The following is a 23,709-nucleotide window of genomic DNA, read 5'->3' on the forward strand; positions in this document are numbered from 1 at the left end:
GAGTCTCAGAGCTACAGGCATTAATGGCAGTGGAACCTTTTAAAATTTTTCATCAGGACAGGGTTTCTTTAAGGACAAACTCTACCTTTATGCCAAAGGTGGTATCTAGTGTGGCTCTTAACCAAACCATCCATTTGCCAACTTTTTATCCAAACCCCCAGAATAAAGGGGAGAAACTTCTGCACTTGGAAACTGGAACTCACCAACACTATAAAATAATAAGGAAGAAAGTGTCCACAACCGACGAGGGGCTGCTGTGACAAAGGTATATATACTGCTGCTCTCCAATAAAACTTCCAGGCCCATAAACACTCCAAACAAATTTATTCAGTGAAAACACAAACATAAAAACGTCGACCTAGGTTTCGTCAGCTGTACGAACTTCATCAGAACACTTCAAAATACATCCAAAAACTCTTAAATAATATGCACAAACATACTAATGAGCCTGTTATCCAATGAAATGCAAAGGCAAACATTTTTAAAAACTTAAAGCAGCAATGTAACTGAGTTGAATTGTATATTGATTGTATGTAAATACCCAAAAGAGATCCCCCCCACACACACACCCACAACCCTCCAATAATAAATAAAAAGAACTATATGCTAACTGGTATGTATAATGTATGAAAAAAGCCCATTGTGTCTAATAAATATTGTATAAATAATAACATATAAATAGACTATATGTAACTCTACTGTGTGTGTACGGTGTTATTGTGTATATATGGGGAAACAATGAAATCTAAAATCATGAAACCGTAAAATAGTTGAACCATAAATAATGTATAATATAAAATATTGAATATTAAAAGCTTGCAGCATCAGTTTTGCTAAATAAATAACAATAGATTATATATATGATTAAATAAGTGATGAAATATAAAATACCACTATACATTGTGATGTATGTATAATATAATAATAAACTATAAACTGTACACAATGTGTGTATATATATATGAACATGACCATAAATTGATTTTGTAGGTCAAGTATACTATATGTACACCCTATATCATAACCACATTGTCCTATATATATCATCTCTCCCTAAAATTGATAGAAATTAATAAATATAAATATATAAATATATGAAAATGAATATGGTATACATAACAAGTACCCTAATATCTTAACTAGACCATCAGTCATAAAAAATATATATTAATAATAAATATCTAAAAGAGACAGATTACATACAATGTAACACACAAACCCTTTATACAAAAAACAATGATATTCCCAAAGGCCATGCTAACAACCCTTGATGTTATTCAACCATAAAATTGGCTTAATACTTATGTATTCATTAAGTCCAGGATGTTGGTTAGCATTCAGTAATATCTGCACTCTCATTTCTGACAAGTCTAAATTATATTTAGTACACTTGCCTTGTATGTCCAACTTCTGGTGTACAACACCGAAAAATTTAAAAGAGTGACTTCCAAATTGATTTATATGTCTGGCCAGGGCATTTGTAAGTTTGTTGTTTCTAATATCAAGTAGATGTTCTTTTACCCTCTCTCTAAAATGCCTACAAGTTTTGCCAACGTAAAAACCTTCGCACTGTTGACAAATGGCAATATAAACAACATTTTTAGTGTAACAGTTTATATGATGGTTAATTCTAATGTTATGTCCATTTACAGTCACCATTCCTTCAATGTTGATTAAGTACTTACAAGTCGAACATCTACCGCATTTAAAACTCCCCCTGGGTTTATGTGAAGTGTTATTGGTGTTGATGTTCAGACCCTCAAATAAATCTTTAAATGAGGTGTCCTTTCTAAACACATGTTTAACACTGCCCGTAAACATTCCTTCAAGTGATTTTTCTGCACTTATAAATTTCCAATTCTTGTTAATTATATTTATAATACTCAAAGAAATGCCATTGTATGTAGTTATGTACAAAGGAACGTTGTTACATATAAATTTTCCAACGTCCACCGCTGGACTGAGTTGACTATCCCTGGTATTCATCATGGTACTATGTAGAATTGCCTTATATGTGCCATTATTTCTCTTGTATTTCACTTCATTAGCTATATTGTTACAAAAGTCCTGCGGGTATCCCCTATTTAAAAATAGACTAATAATAAATTGAATTTCATGATCAAAATCCACATCCTCACTAACCATTCTGGCTGCCCTCACCATCTGACCTTTAACCACTGCTTTCTTTTGGTGGTGAGGGTGCCAACTGTCAAAATGTAGGTACGAATTGGAGAATGTGGGCTTCCTGTAAATATTGGATACCAGCTTCTTCTTAACTTTATCAAAAGTTAAATTAATATCCAAATAACTAATGCTTTTCTTACTAACCACATGTGTAAATTTCAAAAAAGTTATACTATTATTAAGATATTCTAAAAACCTATTTAATATTGCACTGTCTCCATTCCAAATAATAAATAAATCATCTAAAAATCTCCCGTAAAATTTAATATATTTAAAATATTCTGAATTAAAAACATAATTCAACTCCCAATACGTTAATACAAAATTAGCAAAACCTGGAGCACACGCTGCTCCCATAGCAATACCACTCTCCTGTTTGTAATATACTCCATCAAAAAATATAAAATTATTATTGAGTACAATCCCCATTAATTTAACTATAACATTAATTTTGTTCTGGTCATAAATATTGGTATAGTATAATTGTTCTTCCAACCATTCCAACCCTTTCTCATGGGGTATAACAGTGTACAAATTGCATACATCCAAAGTAATAAAGGTGTCATTATCTTCATATTTAGTGTTGCTGATTTTGCTTAAAAAGTCCCAAGAGTCCCTCAAGATGTGTGAAAAAGATGCAATGCCTAGTTTGAGATGGTAATCTAAAAATTGACTGATAAAATGTGTTTTGCTCCTTTTTCCATCCACTATTGGTCTGAAATTCAAATTGTCCAAACCCTTGTGTATTTTGGGAATCCCAAAAATACCACTAATCACCGGAAATTCATTTTGCAAATAACGCCATTCATGTTCGTCCACTTCTCCCTGGTATAACATATCAAAAAGTGTGGTGTCAATCCTTTTGTGTGCTATGTTGATCTCATTTCTACTTACTTCACTGTATGTGTTTTCTACCAACATGGCATTCATATAAGAGATATAATCACTATTGTCCACTATAACTATGCCACTACCCTTATCGGGTTTCATGATTCTAATGTTTTCAGTGGATAAAATCCTACGTAGGGTGACCTCTTCTTGTTTCGTTAAATTACTGGAATTATTAACATCTTTGTTATAACCCATAAAAGCCTCTCTTATATCATTCTCCGTCATTTTTTCAAACAACCCAATCCTATCATGCATGGGAGGGTTGTACGTACTAGGTTTAGATAGTCTATTACTAACATTCTCACTACAGCCCCAAGGGTTACTCTGGTACAATATTTTTAAATTTAACTTACGGGTAAATAATTTCAGATCTATAATACTATTGACAATATTACCTCTTTTTTTCGGTACAAAACTAAAACCCTTAGAAAACAATTCTACACAATCTCTGTCAAAGGACTTGTTACTATAATTATATAATTTAAAATCGCCTTTATAATTCTCAATAATATTGGGATTAAAAAATAAATTACATTTCCTTTGTGCATTTGTTGCCCCATTCATATTAGACTGTACACACATATCAGCATCGCCTAAAACAGCAGTACCACAACTAAAACATGTATCAACATTATTTAACATCTGCACTCTTTGGACATACACAGGCAGCTATGCTTCTACTTGGACAAAACAAAAGCTTTCAGGAAAACTGAGCAACTGTTTGTAGCATATGCTGCAGGATCACAGGGCAAGGCTATCTCAAAGCAGACCGTCTCCAAATGGATAGGTCACTGTATTCGTTACTGCTACACACAGCATGGGAAATCTGTCCCTAATAACATTAGGCCACATTCTACCAGAGCAACAGCCACTTCAACAGCCTTTCTCAGAGGAGTACCAACCAAGGAAATTTTGGAGGCTGCAACTTGGAGTTCAGTGCACATCTTTACCAAGCATTACCACTTGCTTCTTTACTCTAAATCCAGAGCAGGATTTGCCACTGCAGTTCTGCAGGGCCTCATAGCCAATCCTAACTCTTTATAGACCAGCCACCCAACCTCAGCTTTGGGATTCTACCCAAGTGTAATGACTGCAGCAGTGTAACACGATGAACATAGTACAGTTTTGTACCTACCGTAAATGTAGAGGTTCGAGTGTTCACACTGCTGCAGTCCAGGTTACCCCTCTTCCATCCCCTCTGTCCTAGCTGGACTTATCTGTACCTTTCTATCCTATACAACCTTTGTGGTGTATTTGCTTGTAACTGAAGGTATTGTTTTTATTTTATATATATGTTTTATTAGCAATATGTATTGCCTACCTACTTGGGGGCACCTGACATCTGGGGCAAGAAAACCTGAAGAAAATGGCATTGGATGCATCTTGTATACCCTTGGCGCACTGACGTCAGGGAAGAAGTGACTGCAACCGACGCCGGACCAAGACTTTGGAACTCTGGCTGACTGCAGGACCGCCTGATGGCAGGATAACCCAAGTGTAATGACTGCAGCAGTGTGAACACTCTAACATCTACATTTATGGTAGGTACAAAACTGTACTTTGTGTACACTTACCATAAATGTAGATGTTTGAGTGTATTCACTGTTTCAGTCCTTGTTTCCCTCCCTCCAACTCCCTGGCTTCTCCCTCTCTCCTCTCTGTGGCTATTACTCACCCCTTTCAGGGGTATTGGTATTTACTTTTACTGGTGGCGTTTTCCCCACCATAACTTAGCTCCCTATTTAGGGTGCTCCTGCCATTTAGGGCAAGAAAAACTGATGTAATGGTGTTGGCTCCCGGTTTTTATACCCCTCACGACCTGACATCAGTCCTGGAGCAACAGCATCCGACAGAAATACTAAGTCTCTGGTTTTCGGGCCGACTGAGGGCTACCTGCAGGCAGATAGCCCAAGTCTGATGACTGCAACAGTGAATACACTTGAACATCTACATTTATGGTAAGTGTACACAACTGTACTTAGACTTTTATATTCCATGTTGGAATGAATCACTTGAGATGTACCTCACTGGACAATATAAAGAGGGGCATGACGGAGCTCTCAGACTTTGTTCCCAGGCAGGTATGTCCCTAGCCCTAAGCAGCATTCTGCCTTCACCCAAGATGGTGCCTCAGTATAAACAAACAATGATGACCTCAACAATTGGCTTAGCTTCTGGTGTCAGTCCAGGGGGATCCAGTATCTGTCAAACTGGGAAGATATGGCCACGCTGCTTTGGCAGAGATGGTCTTCACCTGTCGCCTCTTGGCTTTCGGTTACTGGCAAAAGTACTTTCCTTCCTCATAGTGCCTTTCTTAGGTAAAGTCATTACTGCAAACTTAAAGATGTAAAAAAAATCCACTAGAGACAAACTCAAGATTATGCTGCTTAATGTTAGGAAAATAAATAGGAAACTGCACTCACTGAAAGCATTCCTTACCTTGGAAGATGCCAATGTTTGTGCAATCACAGAGATGTGATTCAAGGCCACAGAGAGCACCCTGGCCATGTAAGGCTACAATGCTTTCCAAACATTCAGACCTCAAAATGAGTGTGAAAGAACCAAAGGTGGAGGGGTATCCATCTTCATCTTCATTAAAGACAAATACACCTCAAGACTGGTCAAACCGTAGAGCTACTCCAAGTCCAACTTAATTGTAGGTAAAATACCCCCCTTCCATATCATTGTTAGCTGTAGGTCCCCCCCACCATGAACTACGAGAAACACTCTGCCTACCTGGACCTACTTGAGACACTCGCTGTACAGCCAAACACCTTGGTCATCAGTGGTTTCAACTATCCTTCCATTGACTGGGAGGCATATGTGAACGCAAGCACAGCAGATTAGTTACCAGTGGTGTACCACAAGGATTTGTTCCAGAGATAGTCTTCACCTGTCACCTGTTGGCTTTCGGTTACTGGCAAAAGTACTTTCCTTCCTCATAGTGCCTTTCTTAGATAGTCATTACAGCAAACTTACAGATGTAAAAAAATCCACTAGAGTCAAACTCAAGGTTATGCTGCTTAATGTTAGGAAAATAAATAGGAAACTGCACTCACTGGAAGCATTCCTTACCTTGGAAGATGCCAATGTCTGTGCAATCGCAGAGATGTGATTCAAGGCCACAGAGAGCACCCTGGCCATGTAAGGCTACAATGCTTTCCAAACATTCAGACCTCAAAACGAGTGTGAAAGAACCAAAGGTGGAGGGGTATCCATCTTCATCTTCATTAAAAACAAATACACCTCAAGACTGGTCAAACAGTGCAACTCCGTAGAGCTACTCCAAGTCCAACTTAATTGTAGGTAAAATACCCCCCTTCCATATCATTGTTAGCTGTAGGTCCCCCCCACCATGAACTACGACAAACACTCTGCCTACCTGTACCTACTTGCGACACTCGCTGTACAGCCAAACACCTTGGTCATCAGTGATTTCAACTACCCTTCCATTGACTGGGAGGCATATGTGAACGCAAGCACAGCAGATTCGTTACCAGTGGTGTACCACAAGGATTTGTGCTGGGTCCCCTACTGTTTGGAATCAGTTTCTCAGAAGTCCAAGTGAAAATAGCCTGTACCTTACCAAGTTCACCGATGACTGCAAACTCGATGCAGTCATAGAGTCCCCCAATGATGATGACATACTACAAAAAGGGCTTACACAGACAAATGATTGGTGCTAAAGCCATGGGCTTAAACTGAACACAGAAAATGTGTTCTCATCCCTTTCGGTAAAAGGGAAGTCCTTGCAAATTACAGTGTTAACAGTACCACCCTTAGCTAAAACCCTGTGGTGAGAGATTTGGGAACACAGGTTGATAGCAAGCTTAACTTTGAGCACCATGTATCCACAATGGTAAGGAAGTTTATGTTGCACATCTCATAAGTAAGGGCATCCCATCCGAGCTAAGATATTATAACTCCCCTGTACTCATCCCTCATCAGATACTAATAGAGTAAGACACACACTTCTGTATGTACCTCAGCAGACACCTGCAGCAGCTGGAGAAACCACAGAGGTTTCTCACCAGGAAAATTCAGGGCCTGCAACACTTGATCTACATGGACAGACTAAGGGCACTCACCATAGTCTGTATCTTATAGGCTGCTGAAAGGTGTCTTGTGCCTGGCCTACAGAGCAGCCTTGGATCCTGCCCTAAAGGAAATGCTGCACATCTGCAAGTCAAATGGAGCAAGATTCACTCGTTCTAGGGATCTTAACGTAGCCTGTGACATTTAACAGGACATGCTGGTGAGACTGATATGTCTCCCAGAGATTGCCATTGCTCTGGAACAAACTCCAAAGTCATGTAAAACAGAGCTCCTCAATGACCGTATCTAAGCACAACTTAGATAACTGGATGGGAGACCATAAATGTACTCTGGGATGTCACCTGTGTCCCTCTTGGATAAGGGTAGTCGGTGCTGATCATAGACTCGCTCTGCTAATATAGACCATACAACTTAGTAAGGGAACAATGATATAACATGGCTAGGCTTATAAAGGCCCTAGGGCCAATAGCCTAGTAACCCCTTATGATGACAGCTGACCAGCAGTTGGTGACCTTTGCAGAAGGTAAATGGGGAAAACCTGTGGTGAAACAGAATATTTTGAATTTAATTGCTAATTGTTTTCCTTTTGTTAGTCTCAGCATGGCAAACAGATCTTTGGCAGTGTCAGAGCCCACTCAACAGCAGAAGCCACCGATACATTTTTGAAAGGAGCTCCTACTCAGGCCATCCTAGAAGCAGCCGCTTAGTCCTCTCTACACACCCTCACCAAATACTACCATTCTGTTGCCATATCAAAGGGTTAGAGCTGGTTTCGTTTTTTGCCATACTGCAGGGCAAGAACTCTTCCCAACTTTTCATATATATATATATATATATATATATATATATATATATATATATATATATATATTATATGAAGTAAATAAAAAAGCTTTGTGAATCTTACCAAGGCTCAGTACTGTAACACTGACTATGAAGAACAAGTAGAGTTGCATAGATAACTTAACCATACATATAGATAGAGTAGATCAGTGTTGCAGTACCATTTCCCTCCCTCCTTCCTACCCATCTGCCCTGAGGTTGGGTGGGTGTCCTAGCTAGTCATTGCCCCCCAACCCACTGCTGCCCTAGATCGGGGCTGTCAGTTGTCTGTAGGGTCAGTGTAGGATGTGCTCTGCATGAAAAAACTCGGACTGTGGTTCCCTGGGTAAGAAAGGCCTGACTATGTCGCAGGCTGATGTTTCTTTTTACCACTGACATCGTAACATCAAATGCCAAGGGATGTTCGCCAGCTGGGGGATGGTGAAAGACTCTGGTATTCAAGCCAGACACATGCTTCTGCATGGCAAGTCTCAAGAACTCTCAGTAGTGCAACACTGATCTGCTCAAACATGTAGTTATCTATGCAGATGTACTTCAGCTTGTTAAAGTAGTCAACATTTTTGCAACATTTACCTTTTTGGTGAGCCTGTATTAGAAACATTTTAATAGTCCCAAATCTGCTCAAGTCATACTACAGAAGACTAAATTGCATCCAGTAGTTGATAATGGAGCCATGCGAGTTTCTTTAGCAGTGTGTTTTGTCGTTAGGCAGCATGAAAAGCACATCACCATGTATGTGGTTCTGGTGGTGGTAACATCACAGCACTATTGTACACACACCAAGATGGTGTTAACTCAATATAGAAGAAGGTGGGGCTTACAGAAAACACCAGCTGGCTACAGTATCATTGGCTGTGGTGATAGTGCTTCTCTTTACTGTCACTGAGTTTGCAAGCCTTTAAGGCCAAGAAGCCCTCTCATCCAGAGGGCAGGACCCAACCAGTGAGGTGGGGTTATACCCATGATTTCCTCCGAGTGAGTGGTGGTCCTGGGATGTAATAGTAAAAGGAAATGTCGGGGACTTTAAATCAGCTGTAGCCACCAAATCTAAATATAGATATGTATGTATATATGATCAGCAGATGTAGGCGGGGCATTTTCAGCCTTCCATATACAAATCTAGATGATTATCTACAGCTACCAGCAGCAGTCTGTTTCAAGCTAAGTGGGTGGGAGTCTTGTTTTACTGTTCAGTGTCACTCAATACAGTTGTACTGTCTCACTGAGCTGCAGCTCATTGGAAGTTTCAACAGGAAGGAAAAATTAAATGTTGAAGCTTCAATCAGAGTGAAAAGAAAATGCAGGCAAGCCCCTTCAACCCCCTATGCATGGATTCCACCCTATAGTTATCACAGACACACAACTCTACAGTCACAGACATGTTAGGAGGAGAGAGAGACACAACTAACTGTCCCCGACAGTGTGCAAATAAAAATGTTACCATTAGTGGGTCACTGTGGAGAACAGTGATTGTAGAGGAGAAAGTCAACAAGTCAAGCGCACAAATTGAAGCTTCTCCATTTAGAATTTAACAAGTAGGTCAGCTAACTGTCTCCAGCACAATGTTTGTTTCTGATGTCCCACACATTGCAGTATTTGTTGCTTAACATTGCAGACTTGATGATTAACAGGTTTGTGTGCTTTTGGTTAGTGCAAAAAAATGTGAGCTGATGGAGATGAACATAGAGGACTGAATGCTGAACAAGACATTAGTAAGGTAAGGCAGTCATGCTTCAGTACTGTTCCCTTAGGGGCTTCCTATGGGAGTACATTAAAAAGTATACTTAAAATAAAAATGGATGGGTCAGTATTGCATTAATGCTTTTATCTTTTGATGTATAAGATAGGTATGTAAATTAGTGTCAGGGCCTAACATTTCTTCCCTCTTGACTGGGTAAACAGGCTGTGCAAAGTAAAAGCCTGGCTGAGTTTCTTTGGGGACCAGATGACAGAACATAGTGAGCTTATTTGATATAGCTTAATAAGACTTGTATACTGGAACCCAAAACGTTAACAACAGAGCAATATGATTGGAGCAGCTGTCCCAAGAACCGTATAAAAGAGTAAATAGAAGTCTTGGCAGGCAGAATCACTGGTGTTTATGCTGTCTTAATGTAGATGGACCATTCTACCAAGCATGAACATAAGGCTACAGATGTGTCATCACAAAAAAAGCTTGACAGTGTTGCCAGTGTGGACCAGGATTCTGATGCATTGGATACCTCGAGTCAACAAGCTGCTTCCCAGGATTCACCTGTTTTGTCACCCGAAGATTCAGACCATTTTTCCACATTGCCAGATATGCCTTTGGAAGATTCTCCACCAGTCACTGCCCAATCCTCTGTACCTTTATCACCATCCAAGGAACCTTCCACCCCTACATCAGTGGACGAACGTCTTACAAACTTTGGAGGTAAGAAGCAGTCTTGTCACGTATAGTCTTTATTCCCCAAATAACCCTGTGTTCTGTTTTCGAAATTGTTTTAGCAAGTTTAGATTAGTAAAACTGTGAATCTGTCAAGCCACTCTTTAGTAGTTTAAAGTTCAAAGTGTTTTGTGCGTTGATGTTTTTCTTGTGTATTTGAATATGCCATGGTCTAGCCCAACCTCCTTACTACTAAGGCTGAATCACTAACTGTTCTGCTTGGAACACGTCTGAACTTCCCCAGGATTCAATTGCTCCCTTTTACCAATGTTGTGCACCCTGCCTTCACTCTCCAGCTCTTGTTTATTGCTTGTTATATTTACATCAGATTTCAAACGCCCCCAGGCTTCTTTTGTATTTATTAGGGTAATCACTGAGTCTGAAGTTTTACCCTTCTATCGTTTTCTTCTGAGTTGGTGGAAAATTCCTAATTATTTTTGAATTGTAGCTTACTGTGGCCTGTCCATATTTTGAAGTTCCCTGTTACTAGTCATGAGTATGTTAACATGATTATTACTTCAGCATTTATTTTGCTGCTTCTGTGGATATTCTTTTTAATAATTGCGTCAGAATTTCTAGATGGTGGAATTTGTTTTAGGGTTTGACTGCTTATTACTTGTGTTTTTGTCATTTCTGCAGCTGCTATTAGAGTGTGTAGTAGCGTAAAAACAAGTACAGTACAGTGAAATAATTCCAGAAATGTGTAACGAACGAAGCTATCGCTGTAACAATAGTATCATAGATCCAACAGAGCCCAATCAGGAACCGAATAAAAATGCTCTTTTATTTAATACAGAATTAAAATCAATAGTTAAGCACTTTCATCTACATCTAGTAGTTCATCAGAACTTAAAATGAAGCCATATTGAATGGGAGAAAATAGGTACTGAGAAAAAAAGAATGTTAATAGTGACATCAGTGCAATTATTTCCAGTAATTCTCTGTACCTCGCCTATGTGGGGACCATATTTTAAAATACAAGCTCTACTATAACTGTTGTTACTAGAATCATCTTTAACTGTAAAACATGCTCGTGCTTCTTTAATCTTGTCCAATACCAACTCCTAAAAGGGGTTTGTACTTGTTACCCCACTCCTGCTGTACATACTTGCCAAGTATCCACTATTAATTTATTGGGGTAGCCTCGATTTCTGAACAGTTCCCCAATTGTTTCCATCTCTTTAACCATCTCCAAATAATTTGAAGTCATACGAGCAGCTCGAATACATTCGCCTTTAAGTATACTCCGTTTCTGACTCATATGTTCTAGAGAATTCAAGATATGAATTGCTAAAAGACTCCTTCCTATATATCCTAGAATTGAAACCCTCAGATGCATTACTAATGTATGTGTCCAAATATGAAATGCCTGTTCTACTGGCACTATATGTAAATTTGAAGCAGTCACTTACTGCATTAATGTCATGCCTAAAAATTTCAATATTTTCCATAGTGTCATTCCATAATATAAAAATATCATCCAAAATACGCACATAGCAGCTGACATGTTTGAATAGTACATGATTCAAGATGTGTTCTTCCTCCCAGTTAAGTAGCATCCGATTGGCATAAATGGGGGCACAAGATGCCCCCATAGCTACTCCTCTCATTTGCCTGCAATGCTCACCTTCAAAATAAATAAAATTATAATTTAAGACTATGTCCATAAAGTCCAATATAAGAGCCACTTTCTCCCAGGCAAACTGTGAGTATTTCTGAATATCATTGCCAAATCTGATCATGCCCTCCTCCTTGGGTATACTCGAAAAAAGGTCATCATCATCAATGGTTAGAAAAATTAATTTATCATTCCACATCATGTTTAAGACGACCCAAGAATGGATGACAATATGAAGGACTTTACTGTATATGGGTTTTAAAAACCTAATCAATCACCTTGCCATAGGGAAAAGTCTTTGATTTGCTCCCTGAAATTATCGGATGGAATGAGGGGGAGGGTCCTCCTTGGGTATACTCGAAAAAAGGTCAACAACATCAATGGTTAGAAAAATTAATTTATCATTCCACATCATGTTTAAGACGACCCAAGAATGGATGACAATATGAGGGACTTTACTGTATATGGGTTTTAAAAACCTAATCAATCACCTTGCCATAGGGAAAAGTCTTTGATTTGCTCCCTGAAATTATCGGATGGAATGGGGGGGGGGGGGTCCTCCTTGGGTATACTCGAAAAAAGGTCAACAACATCAGTGGTTAGAAAAATTAATTTACCATTCCACATCATGTTTAAGACGACCCAAGAATCGATGACAATATGATGGACTTTACTGTATATGGGTTTTAAACAACCTAATCAATCACCTTGCCATAGGGAAAAGTCTTTGATTTGCTCCCTGAAATTATCGGATGGAATGGGGGGGGTCCCTAATATCTGTGTGTACCTTGAGGATACCTATTATTGTTGCCAAAACAGGGAAAGTAACTTTCAAATAATTGTGCAAATTGATATCAGTTCTACTGTTAAGAAAAAATTCCTCGAGAAACATGTCTATACGATGGTGCCCTATGTTCACCTCATTCAAAGATAAAATTTCATAATTCCCTGAATTGTGCAATATATCATGAATTTTGTTAATATAATCATTGCAATCATATAATACAATCCCCCCCCCCCTTGTCTGGTTTCATAATGCGTACGTTCTTACTTCCACAAATTTCCTTTAAGGCCAAATGTTCTTCCTTACTCATATTAAATTTGAGTTCAGTTTTCCTACTGGTCTTGTAATACTTATACATCTGGTCTATAACCACATTTTCATAAGCTGCCACTGTATTATTCATAGGGGGTATGTATGTACGTTTCTTCTTGAAATCAATATTTACAACCTTCACTCCATTCTCCTGAGAAAATAGACCAAGGTTAAGTTTCCGTAAGAATAACTTAAATTCCACTACACTGTCCACTAAATCAAAATTAGTGTTAGGGACAAATTTCATCCCTCATGCAAACCAGTAAAAAATGTTTTTTCTTCAACTTAAAATCAGTGGAGTTGAAAATATTAAAATCTCTGTAACAGGACTTGACTTCATTGTGCTGAATAATCTAATGTTCAACTACATTCAGATCTACTGTGTTCTGTTGTTGACCTCCCCTGCTTTGTCATTCTTGTTTCGTATCCTCATCCCTGTTCCCCCCTTGCCAGTTTTGGTTTCTCCCATCTAAAAAATCATTTTTCTGGGTTCCTCCAATAATTGTTTCACCTATACTTGTAATTCTCCCTATGTTTGTAATTACCTAACTGGTTAGCTTGATATGGTTCCCCTACTTTCCTTTCCTTGTCCCAACTATATGCCTGTTTCTTGTCCTATTGTTCCATGTCCGTCTTGAGTTTATTACACTTCCTATCAAATTGTTTTGTGCTGTTTGTCCACCCAATCATAGTTTGTTGTAAAAACTCTCCCATTTACTAAAGAATAAATCGTGTGTTATACTGTCATTAAGCCTTTCCACACCAGTAAGCAATTTACTTAATTTTTCATTATTACATTTAATTAAAAATTCCATAAAAGTATAACCAAACGAATCAAACATAAAATTACATTCAGATATTTTTTATTCATCCAAATCAATTCTCATCTGGCGTTTGAAAAAACGTAGCCCCATGGGGTCTACTTTCAACTCAAGACATCTTTTTAAATGTACGTTGTCCATTTGCAGTCCTTTAATAGCACCCAACGTTTTCCCATAGTCTGATATGAGCTCTTTTAATGTCCTGTCAGGTGCAGAAACTTCACCTGTGTTAACAGTTTTTCTCATATTGTTGACATTAGTAACAAAATCAAATTTAGTTTCAAAAAAAGTTTCTAGTACATGTGTTTTGTTACCAGTAACATTGTACTTTTTTGTACTTTTGTCAGTAGAGTCAAACGCAGTACCTTTGGGTTGCGTATTATTAATAACACTATAAGTAGTCTTTGGTACAGTCCATTTTGGTTTGGCCCCTGACAGAATGTAAACAACCTCCATATTGTTTCCTGCACTTGTATTATCGACAGGAGAGCTATTTGCTCCAACGACATCTGCGACACCATAGTTAAAGTCCAGACTCACAAATACCTCTATTTCCTTGCCCGTTGGGTATAGAACATGAAGTGGAAACTGAACTGGCCTGACGTCACCGTACCCAGCTGGTCCACAATCTGTCATTCTGGCTGGCTCATCAAGTCAATGAGCCTCAACAGTTCACCTTTCAAAGTAGCCATTTCAGACTGCAACTTGTTGAATTCGTCCTTCCTTATCGGCAAAAGTATTTCGTCAAGAGAATCCATGATACACCGTCACCACGTAAAAACAAGTACGATACAGCGAAATAACTCCAGAAATATGTAACGAAAAAAACTATCGCTGTAACAATAGTATCATAGATCCAACAGAGCCCAATCAGGAACTGAATAAAAGTGCTCTTTTATTTAGTACAGAATTAAAATCAATAGTTTTAAACCTAGCAAATGTACTGCTAACATCACCCAGCACTAATGTATTCACTTCCATTATGGCAAAACATTGATTGCACTGTCCACACTTTCGTGCCCTCCTGAATTCCTGAAGTGTTGTTTCTAGCCTTACCAACTTCAAATAAACCTTTTAAATTAATACTAGTCTTGTACACAAAACGCAGTTGGTTCCCTAACTTTTCTTGAACACCTTTATTATTATGTTGGGAAGACCGACAGATGTCTTAGAAATCAGATCTATGATTATTATTACAGTATCAGGAAGAATGACACAAATAATGCACTTTTCCGTCATCATGCAGCAAGCCCTAATTGTGACACAGTAAAATTTGCCATTTTAGAACAGGTTAAGGTTAACCCCAGGGGAGGGAGTATCAGGACCCTACTGGAGGGGTGGGGGGGTGGGGAGATAAAATGGCAAATTTTGTTAAATGCTACAGTATATCCAGCTATCAATGATAGTATTACAATCAAGCCTATGCTTGAAGCGAGATTGTAATACACTATAACATATTGCACTGATGTCACTATTAACCTTCTTTTTTTCTCACAAAATTAAGTACCTATTTTCTCCCATTCAATGCGGTGTGTTTTTGTTGTACTTTCAAATGAATTACATTCCATAATATATTTTTTTAAATGGAATAATATAGCAATAACCCACACCTGGGTGTGGGTAATGCTGGATTTACCCACGAGGGTGAAGCCCGAGTGGCCAAACAAAGCCAACCGTGGGTAAATCCAGCATTACCCACACCCAGAAGTGGGTTATTGCTATTATACAATGACATTATTTAAGAAAAAAAATAATTACTTTTCTTAAATAATGGCATTGCATAATGCCTCCTTGCTGCCCTTCCGCAGCTGTCTGGTATTCTGCGGCAGTTCTGATGTACTGCGCATGCGTATGCCTACGCAGTACATCAGAGCTGTGGGAGAAAGCAAGATATCCGTTGCTTTTTACAAACTTTCGCTATGTTAAATGGGTTTAACATAGCGAGACAGCTTTAAAACAAAGCAACAGAGAATTTGCTTTTTTTTAAAGCTGTCTCGCTATGTTAAACTCATTTAACATAGTGAGACAGTTTTGAAAAAAGCATCGGAGAAAGCAAGATCTCCGTTGCTTTTTACAAACTGTCTCGCTATGTTAAAGGAGTTTAACATAGCGAGACAGCTTTAAAAAAAAGCAACGGAGAATCTCTGTTACTTTTTTTAAAGCTGTCTCGCTATGTTAAACTCGTTTAACATAGCAAGACAGTGTTGCTGTAAGAGTTATAGTAATGGAAAAAGTCTGGGCGACCGGACCTTTTTCCATTACTATAACTCAGATTTACAACGTGCAAGCTGACCTATCAGCCTGCACGTTTTTGAATATTAATTGGGGGTCGTTGTATAATGAGCTTTTTATAAAATTCAAGTATGTATTTTCTCCCATTCAATCGGTGTGTTTTTGTTGTATCTATTAAATGAATTATATTCTATAACATTTTTAAATCGAATAATGAGTTTTATTTAGCAAGTGCACTTTCATAAGTCATTTGATTGATTAATTTTGTTTGCTGATTGGTTGCAAGTACCTATTTAAATCAATTGTAAACTTCATTTTATGTTCTGATGAAGTCTACTAAATGTAGATGAAAGCGCTTAACTATTGATTTTAATTCTGAATAAGTAAAAGAGCATTTTTATTTGTTTCCTGATTGGGCTCTGTTGGATCTATGATACTATTGTTACAGCGATAGTGTAGTAGTATACTCAAACCTAGGATTAAAAAAAAAAAATGCCACTAAATTCTGCAGCAAGATGGACAAGGAAAATGTTTTACTTGTTCAAGTGCATTTTACCTTCCAGTGTACTGTCACATTTGTCAAAAATTTGACAAATGTTCCCTGAGTGATTGATGGAACAAGTTAACATTAAAGGGGACGTTACCTAGAGAAGGGTGATCTAGCCCTTCCATCTGTCATAGCCAAGTGTCTTCCGGATATGCCATCACATCTGTAGTGTTAGGTCTAAGGGTAAAATTTCTAAAAGAAAATGTCTGTTTTGGTTGATAGGTCTCTTCCCACTTCTGAATTTCCTCATGAGAATGTTTAGGGATCTGTAGAGAAAGGAATCTCAAAGTTAGCAACCCATGTAGATGGGGACCAAGCTGCTAAGCATCATATATCCTGCAAGGAGAGAAAGTCCTTTCTCGATTTCAGAGCTGGATTTGCAAAGGCACTCCTTTTCTGTATCCCTTCTGTTGGGTCTTTCATTGCATTTCTTCCCACAGGCTGATTTTATTTATATGTGGATTATACAAGTTTGTTGGAAATCAATTCTACAGACTCAGGTTGGATGTCATCCCATTCCCTTCATGTTCAGGGCTTTTCAAGGATAATGTTAGCTTCCCTTCATCTGTTCTTGCATCCTCATTGCTCCATCAGCCCGTTTTCAGCACGGAGTGCACTGAGTCTGCTTAGTATCTGCCAATTAGTGCCTCCATCTGTGCCATTGGCTTTGGTGTCACTACCCTACCTTCAGCACTGATTTGCCTAGTAGGTCCCTAGACAAAAGGTCAGTGATTCAGGTTTGACTTCAGTACTTGCTTTCTCAGAGGTAATGTCAAGGTTGGAATTTCTGCCTGTCAAGCTCTTTCGACCAATAGCATCAATGCAGGCACCTGATCACTCAGCACAAATACAGTGCCAGTACTAGTTTGAGGGAGCTTGATGCCAGGTTTTTGCACAGGTCCTCAGTGTGAGCTCTTGTTTTGAGGCCAGTCCTAAACTCGCTACTATCTGTTGCATTTACATTCCTTAGTGCCTGCTGTGCTGCTGGCCTTGAGTTAAGGGAATTTTCAGTGTGTGTCTGAGTCATTCATCTCTTTTCAGCACCTAGACCAAATACCTGAAAACATCATGCAGAAATGCAAGGGGGGTGTCTGAGATGGAATCTTCTCTGCTACTTCCTTTCCAGATTTGTCCCAATGAGGGAGCATGCCAACAATGTTTTGTGTAAGAGAAAACAGACTCCTTTTGGGATTGTCCCAAACCAGCTACCAGTGGAGAGGACAAGGCTGATTCCTCAGTTCTCCTGGACAACCCCATCATTTGAGAGGGTCTGTAAATGATGTAGAAAAAAGTTGGTGGGTGTGGTTAGTCACTCCCCACCCAATCTTCTGATAAATTTCTGCAGGAGAGATTCAGGCCTTTCTCATCAGCTTCCTGAGTTGTACCGTCTGTGGATGAGATGGTGCCTGTTGCAGCATAGAAATCATGGAAGAAACCAGGTATTGTGGCACCCATGACTTGGAAGCCAGCAAGGGTCCTCTGGACTCCTGAGAACTGAAAATCCTACATCTAGAATCACATCATTGAATACGTAGTTGCAGCTGTAGCCTTAACTCATTCACTCCTTAGCAGCTCAGAAAAAGCTGCCTGCTTAATTCCACCATAGGAACAACAGTGTAGCCTGAGCTCATTTTCAGAAAATCCATTTTTAATACCATACAGAAAGCAAATTTTATAACTCTCTAACTATAACAGCTAGACTAAAAATGTAAATGCGAAAGTTCAGCAGACACTGACCTTTCCAACAATGTAAATGTTGATAGTGCATATCAAAGTCATTAAATATTTGGCAAGGAATGCTGATATTGTGCATATCTTTTACATTTTTGGAAAAGCAAAGCACAATATCTTGGTCAATGTACCATGCAGACCCATACAATTTGAATTTAACTTGTTAGTATGAATGTCAGCTTTAAAATGATACCTTAACCATTACTGTGTGGTGCTCCTTTCTTGGGATATTTACAGAAATATGATTAATATATTATTTCTCATAACCGATAAACAAAGCATAATATCTCAACACCTGTAACAGAGCCTACATATCAGTGTAGAAGTTGTGCATCTGAATGTCGGCATCAAAATGATGCATCATTTGTGTGATCACCATGCTCCCATCAAAGATATGGGCATATTCATGAGAAGTATTGGAAATGTATAATTTTCATAATCCTACAAGACTAAACAAACTGTGATATCTGTAAATGTGTACAGTGCACAGACAGTTTTTACCATGCTGTAAGGAGTAACAGTCTTCAAAATGAGGTATTACTTGGCACACTGACAATGCTCCCTTGCAAAGCTATTTACCAAAATATGAACAAAAATCATAATTTCCATAATCTAAGCCCGAAACAAACTTTGATATCTGCATATGAGTACAACATACAGGCACCATTCTTTTACCATGTTAGAACTATCAATACTGTTTTCAAAATGAGGTATTACTTAGCACATTCAGATGCTCACTTGCAAAGTTATGTACCAAAATATGAAAAAAAATTCATAATTTCCGAAACAAACTTTGATATCTGCACATGTCCAACATACAGGCACAACTCTTGTACCATGTTGGAACCAGCAATACTGTCTTCAAAATGAGGTATTACTTGGCACTTTCCGATGCTCCCTTGCAAAGTTATTTACCAAAATATGAAAATAAATCATAATTTCCGTAACCTAAGTCCTAACAAAACTGATATATGTACATGTGTACAGCATTCAGAAGCAGTTGTTTTACCATGTATACACATATGATTATAATTATACACATTCTTGGTGTAGCCAACATACTGCTGAATGGGTACATGTAAAGAGAAAAAGCAAGGTAAGGACCGCCACTCCACTAATGAACCCAGGACAGGCATGGGACAGTGGCAGGCAAGGCCATCGCATCTGTCTGATAGCTGTGCAGACTACCCACTCAGACAGCCGATAACACTGCAGTCTCACAACCTCCTTCAGTGTCAGCAGTCTGCCTTACCTATGCCTTTTCTCTTTACATGTGTCCATTCAGCAATGGACCTAAGGGATCAATTTCTGTATGAGTAAGCCCTCCCTGTCATTTAAACTCTACACATGCCTGATAAAAGCAGACTAAAAAAAGAAGTATTGCAGGATGGTCACCGACATATTAGATTGTACGTGTGTGGTAGCACCCTCCTGAAACAGTTATTTCTCAGCATCCTCACCGGCTCCTTACCACAGTTATTTGCCAAACTCAGAGAAAAATATTTTACACAACACATTTCATAGTAGTGTTTTACTTACTGTACTGGTCCTACTTGGTCATGGGTGTTTTCCAGTCTTCTCACAAACTGCATGTTAACAATCCTGCATAGCTCTCCTCACGCCATTGTGGAGGTCAGTCAAGAACAATGCAAAGCCCTCCTCAGTTAGGTGAACGCCATCCCTTCTGAACAGGTGAATATCCTCTGCGGTGATGCTGTGATGGCAGATTGTAGATCCACTGACCCTGTGTGTTGACTGTTTGCTGTTTTCCATATCTGTCGAGGAATTGTATCAGACCACACAAAATGACAACGTGGCCACCAAGACTTCAGGTCTTCAAAAACTTCTGTGATTTGAAACCATAGCCTTTCGAGTGGTTCACTAATGACATCATTCCCTCCAATGTGCAGCACAAAAATATCAGGCTCAGGGTAGATGGAACACTTCTCTTCCAACAACTGCAGTAGTCCGCTCCAATGCATACCTCTTCTTGCAATCCAGTATACCTTCACACTGGATGTGGGGAAGCTCAAGTTGTACCAGTGTTCAGTTTCAGAGGCATGGCTGGCAGTCCAGTGAATGTAGGAATAGCCATATACCCACACACTCGCTTGTCGTTCTGGTCATGAAGCCATGTCAGTGTCAGAAGGTGGACAGACCTGCAGAGGAAAGAAAATGCAAACAGATTACTACTGATATTTGAAGATGTATTGGAAGACTATATATATATATATATATATATATATATATATATCATATGCATTACCTGGTTAGCCCACTACTACCCGTGAAAACAAATTACACAGAATGACTGACAAGGGGGCACAGAAAGGGCACATGTGAAGAGAAAAAGCAGGGCAAGGATGCTTCACTAATATGCCAAGGACAGGCATGGGACTCCAGATTTTGGCCATCTGAAGTGTCCCATAGCTGTGCTGGCTACAATCTAACTAAAAATGTCTTTAGAACAGACACGTTAACAATTTATATTGTCTCCATTGTACATAAAGCTTCCTGCATGGCCCAACTCATTAGTAAGAGTATCTCATCCCTGGACAAGGTGGTCATAACATCCCTGTATTCTTCCCTTATAAGGCCAATAATTGAATACAATCCCCCTTTCAGCATGTACCTCACAAAGCACATGCAGCAGCTGGAAACACCAGAGATTCCTCACCCGGAGAATCCAGGGCCTCAAACATCTACCCTTCACCCTTAGCTCTGTGAACTCATGATGTCCTTCAAGGATGCATCTGCAGTCCTTACAAATGGGTTGTCCTGTCGTCAGGCAGCCCTTCGGTCGGCCGGATTCCAAAGTCTGGGTCTGGCCTCGGCTGATGTCGCACTTCACCCGACGTCATAGCTGCAGTTATTTGGGTATAAAGGTATGAGCCGACGCCATCTTCCTCAGTCTTTCTTGCTGCGTGGCGCCCGAAGCAGAAGCTGTTCGCAAGTGCCGGTCGGTCAGAACCAGAGATTACTACTACCGAAGACTTCAAAAAAGCTAAGTACCCCGTTGGGGACTCTTTCTTGCCTCAGCCGATGTCAGAAAAAGTGAATAACTGTTTAACTTGTGGGAAACAAATACCTCATAAAGATTTCCACTCTTACTGCTTACCTTGTCTAGGCCCAGACCACGACGTAGCAGCTTGTCTAGCCTGTGCTTCTTTCAACCGGCGGACGCTTAGACGTCAGTCGGAATTTGCTGAGGAGTTTTTCGGCTCCGATTTTGCTTACATTATGCCGTCGCAAATATCTAAAAAGCGCAAGGAAAAGGACCGACACTCGCGGTCCGCGGTTTCGGCCGAAACCGTGGTTAAGCCAACCGCGAGTGTCTCGGTTTCGGCTGAAACAGAGTCCACGGTTCTTCCTTCGGCCGAAAGCGTTCCTCCTACCGAGGCCTCATCCAGCATGGTGGAATCTGCTTCTGAAATCCCACCCGCTCTTGCAGGTTCACAGGATTTATCTGATACTATCCCTTTGGATATTTCTACCCCTGCACGTGGAGCTGCTAGGCCACCTGCATCCATGTCGATTAAGGCCTTTGCCAGGGCTAAAGCAGCAAAATCTACCAAAACTGTGCCTGCTAAGACCCCCTCTCACAGGCCTAGCTCTAGTTCACAAATGCTTAGTCTTGCAGAGGATCTCATTTCTTTGATCCGGGGATCCCAACCTCACCCAGCCAGGGCCTCTCACCCACCTCCAGAGAAGAGGCCTAGAGCAGAGCCCCCTGAGCCAGTTTCTACAGATGACTCCTCTGATGAATCAGATAATTCAAACCCTCCAGAGGGCCCTTTTTCTCCTTATGAGGACTCTGATGCAGAAGAGTCCATTCCTTCTGCCTCTCCGCCTGAGGAATTTTCCTTTGGGGAAACCTTGCATGCTATGAGGGAACAATTTCAATGGCAGGGCCAGGATTTTACAGACTCTAGGAAAAGGCTTAGAACCTTTCTGCATTTGCCACAGCATAGGCCTTTAGCCATTCCTCCAGTACTTACTGTTGTGGATGATGCATTTAATGATGCTTGTACTGCTCCTGATTCTCTTCCTCCGGCCCCTGCTAAGCCCGATAGGTACTACAGGGTTCCGGACACACATTATCATTTGTATAAGGCTCCTCTTGCAGATCCCGAAACTATCTCCCAGGGACCCAAGGCTGTAGCAGCTACCTCTGCCAAAAACCCCCTCCCCTCTGAAAGGGAATCTAGGGCCTTGGAGAGATGGGGTAAAAAAGTTTACACTTCTGCTACTCTTTCAGCTAGAGCCTTGAACTGTCAATTCCACATGATTCAGTATCAGGAATTTATGTTAGACCAGTTAACTAAAAATCTGTCCTCGGATGAACCATTAGACAAAAAATCTGTTCAGGAGATGGTACATAACATTCAGCAGGTCAGTAATCATTCTTTAAAATGCGGTTATGATGCACTGGAGGCTTCCTTTAGATCAGCCATGACTGGTACAGTGATCAGAAGACATGCATGGTTAAAAGAGCAGTCCTTACCAGATCATGTCAAATCAAAGCTCCTAGATGCTCCCATGGATAAGCTCAATTTGTTTGGCTCCCCTGCACAACAGGTGCTCAAGAAGGTGGAAGAGAAAGCGAAATCTGTCCAGACAGTCAAGGATTTCTTGCACGTCCAGCCTCCAAGGTTTAGCAGGAACTGGCCTTCCAAGAATTGGTCCTTTCCAGACACCTCCAGAGCTCAGAGAGGCAGGAATAGGCGCTCAAGAGGCAGGGGTCAATCCAGAGGTGCCTACAGGGGACGTCAGTGGCAGGCTAACAACCAGCGAGGTACAGCCACAGATCCAGCCACCACCACTTCCACAGGACAATCACAGTGACTTGGCTCTGGCACCGCCTACCAGGGAACAACTAGAAGCACCCTTAGGCGGGAAGCTAGCCTTATTTTCAGTAAACTGGCATTACATCACAGGAGACAAATGGATTTTACAGACAATAGACCAAGGTTACAGGTTTCACTTCCATACTCTACCAAGGAAGAGAGGAATGCCAAACCTACCTCCAAATCAGAAGACAGAAGCTCTAGAACAAATAACTCACTTACTAAGGATGAGAGCTGTAGAAAGGGTACCATCTATGGAACAAGGATAAGGATTTTACTCCAGACTCTTCCTGGTACCAAGAAAAGAAAACCAATGGAGACCTATTCTCGACCTGACCACTTTAAACACGTACCTCATTGTACCAAAATTCAAAATGCTGACCCTACAGCAACTTCTTCCCATGCTGGGCAAGGAGTC

General features: G+C 39.9%; 1 protein-coding gene across 6 annotated transcripts in view; it reads left to right on the forward strand.

Moving 5' to 3' along the window:
• The window catches only part of NSD1 (nuclear receptor binding SET domain protein 1), a 1,335,896-nt gene that overhangs the window by 423,674 nt on the left and 888,513 nt on the right, over positions 1-23,709 (forward strand). For all 6 annotated transcript variants that reach the window (XM_044069301.1, XM_044069302.1, XM_044069304.1 and 3 more), the window contains one exon: positions 10,093-10,387. In XM_044069301.1, coding sequence (XP_043925236.1) covers positions 10,093-10,387 — 295 coding nt within the window. The remainder of the gene's footprint in view (positions 1-10,092; positions 10,388-23,709) is intronic.

Source organism: Protopterus annectens, chromosome 4.part0 (assembly GCF_019279795.1).
Source record: "Protopterus annectens isolate FY-2018-M chromosome 4.part0, PAN1.0, whole genome shotgun sequence".
In the NCBI taxonomy this organism is placed as follows: domain Eukaryota; kingdom Metazoa; phylum Chordata; order Ceratodontiformes; family Protopteridae; genus Protopterus; species Protopterus annectens.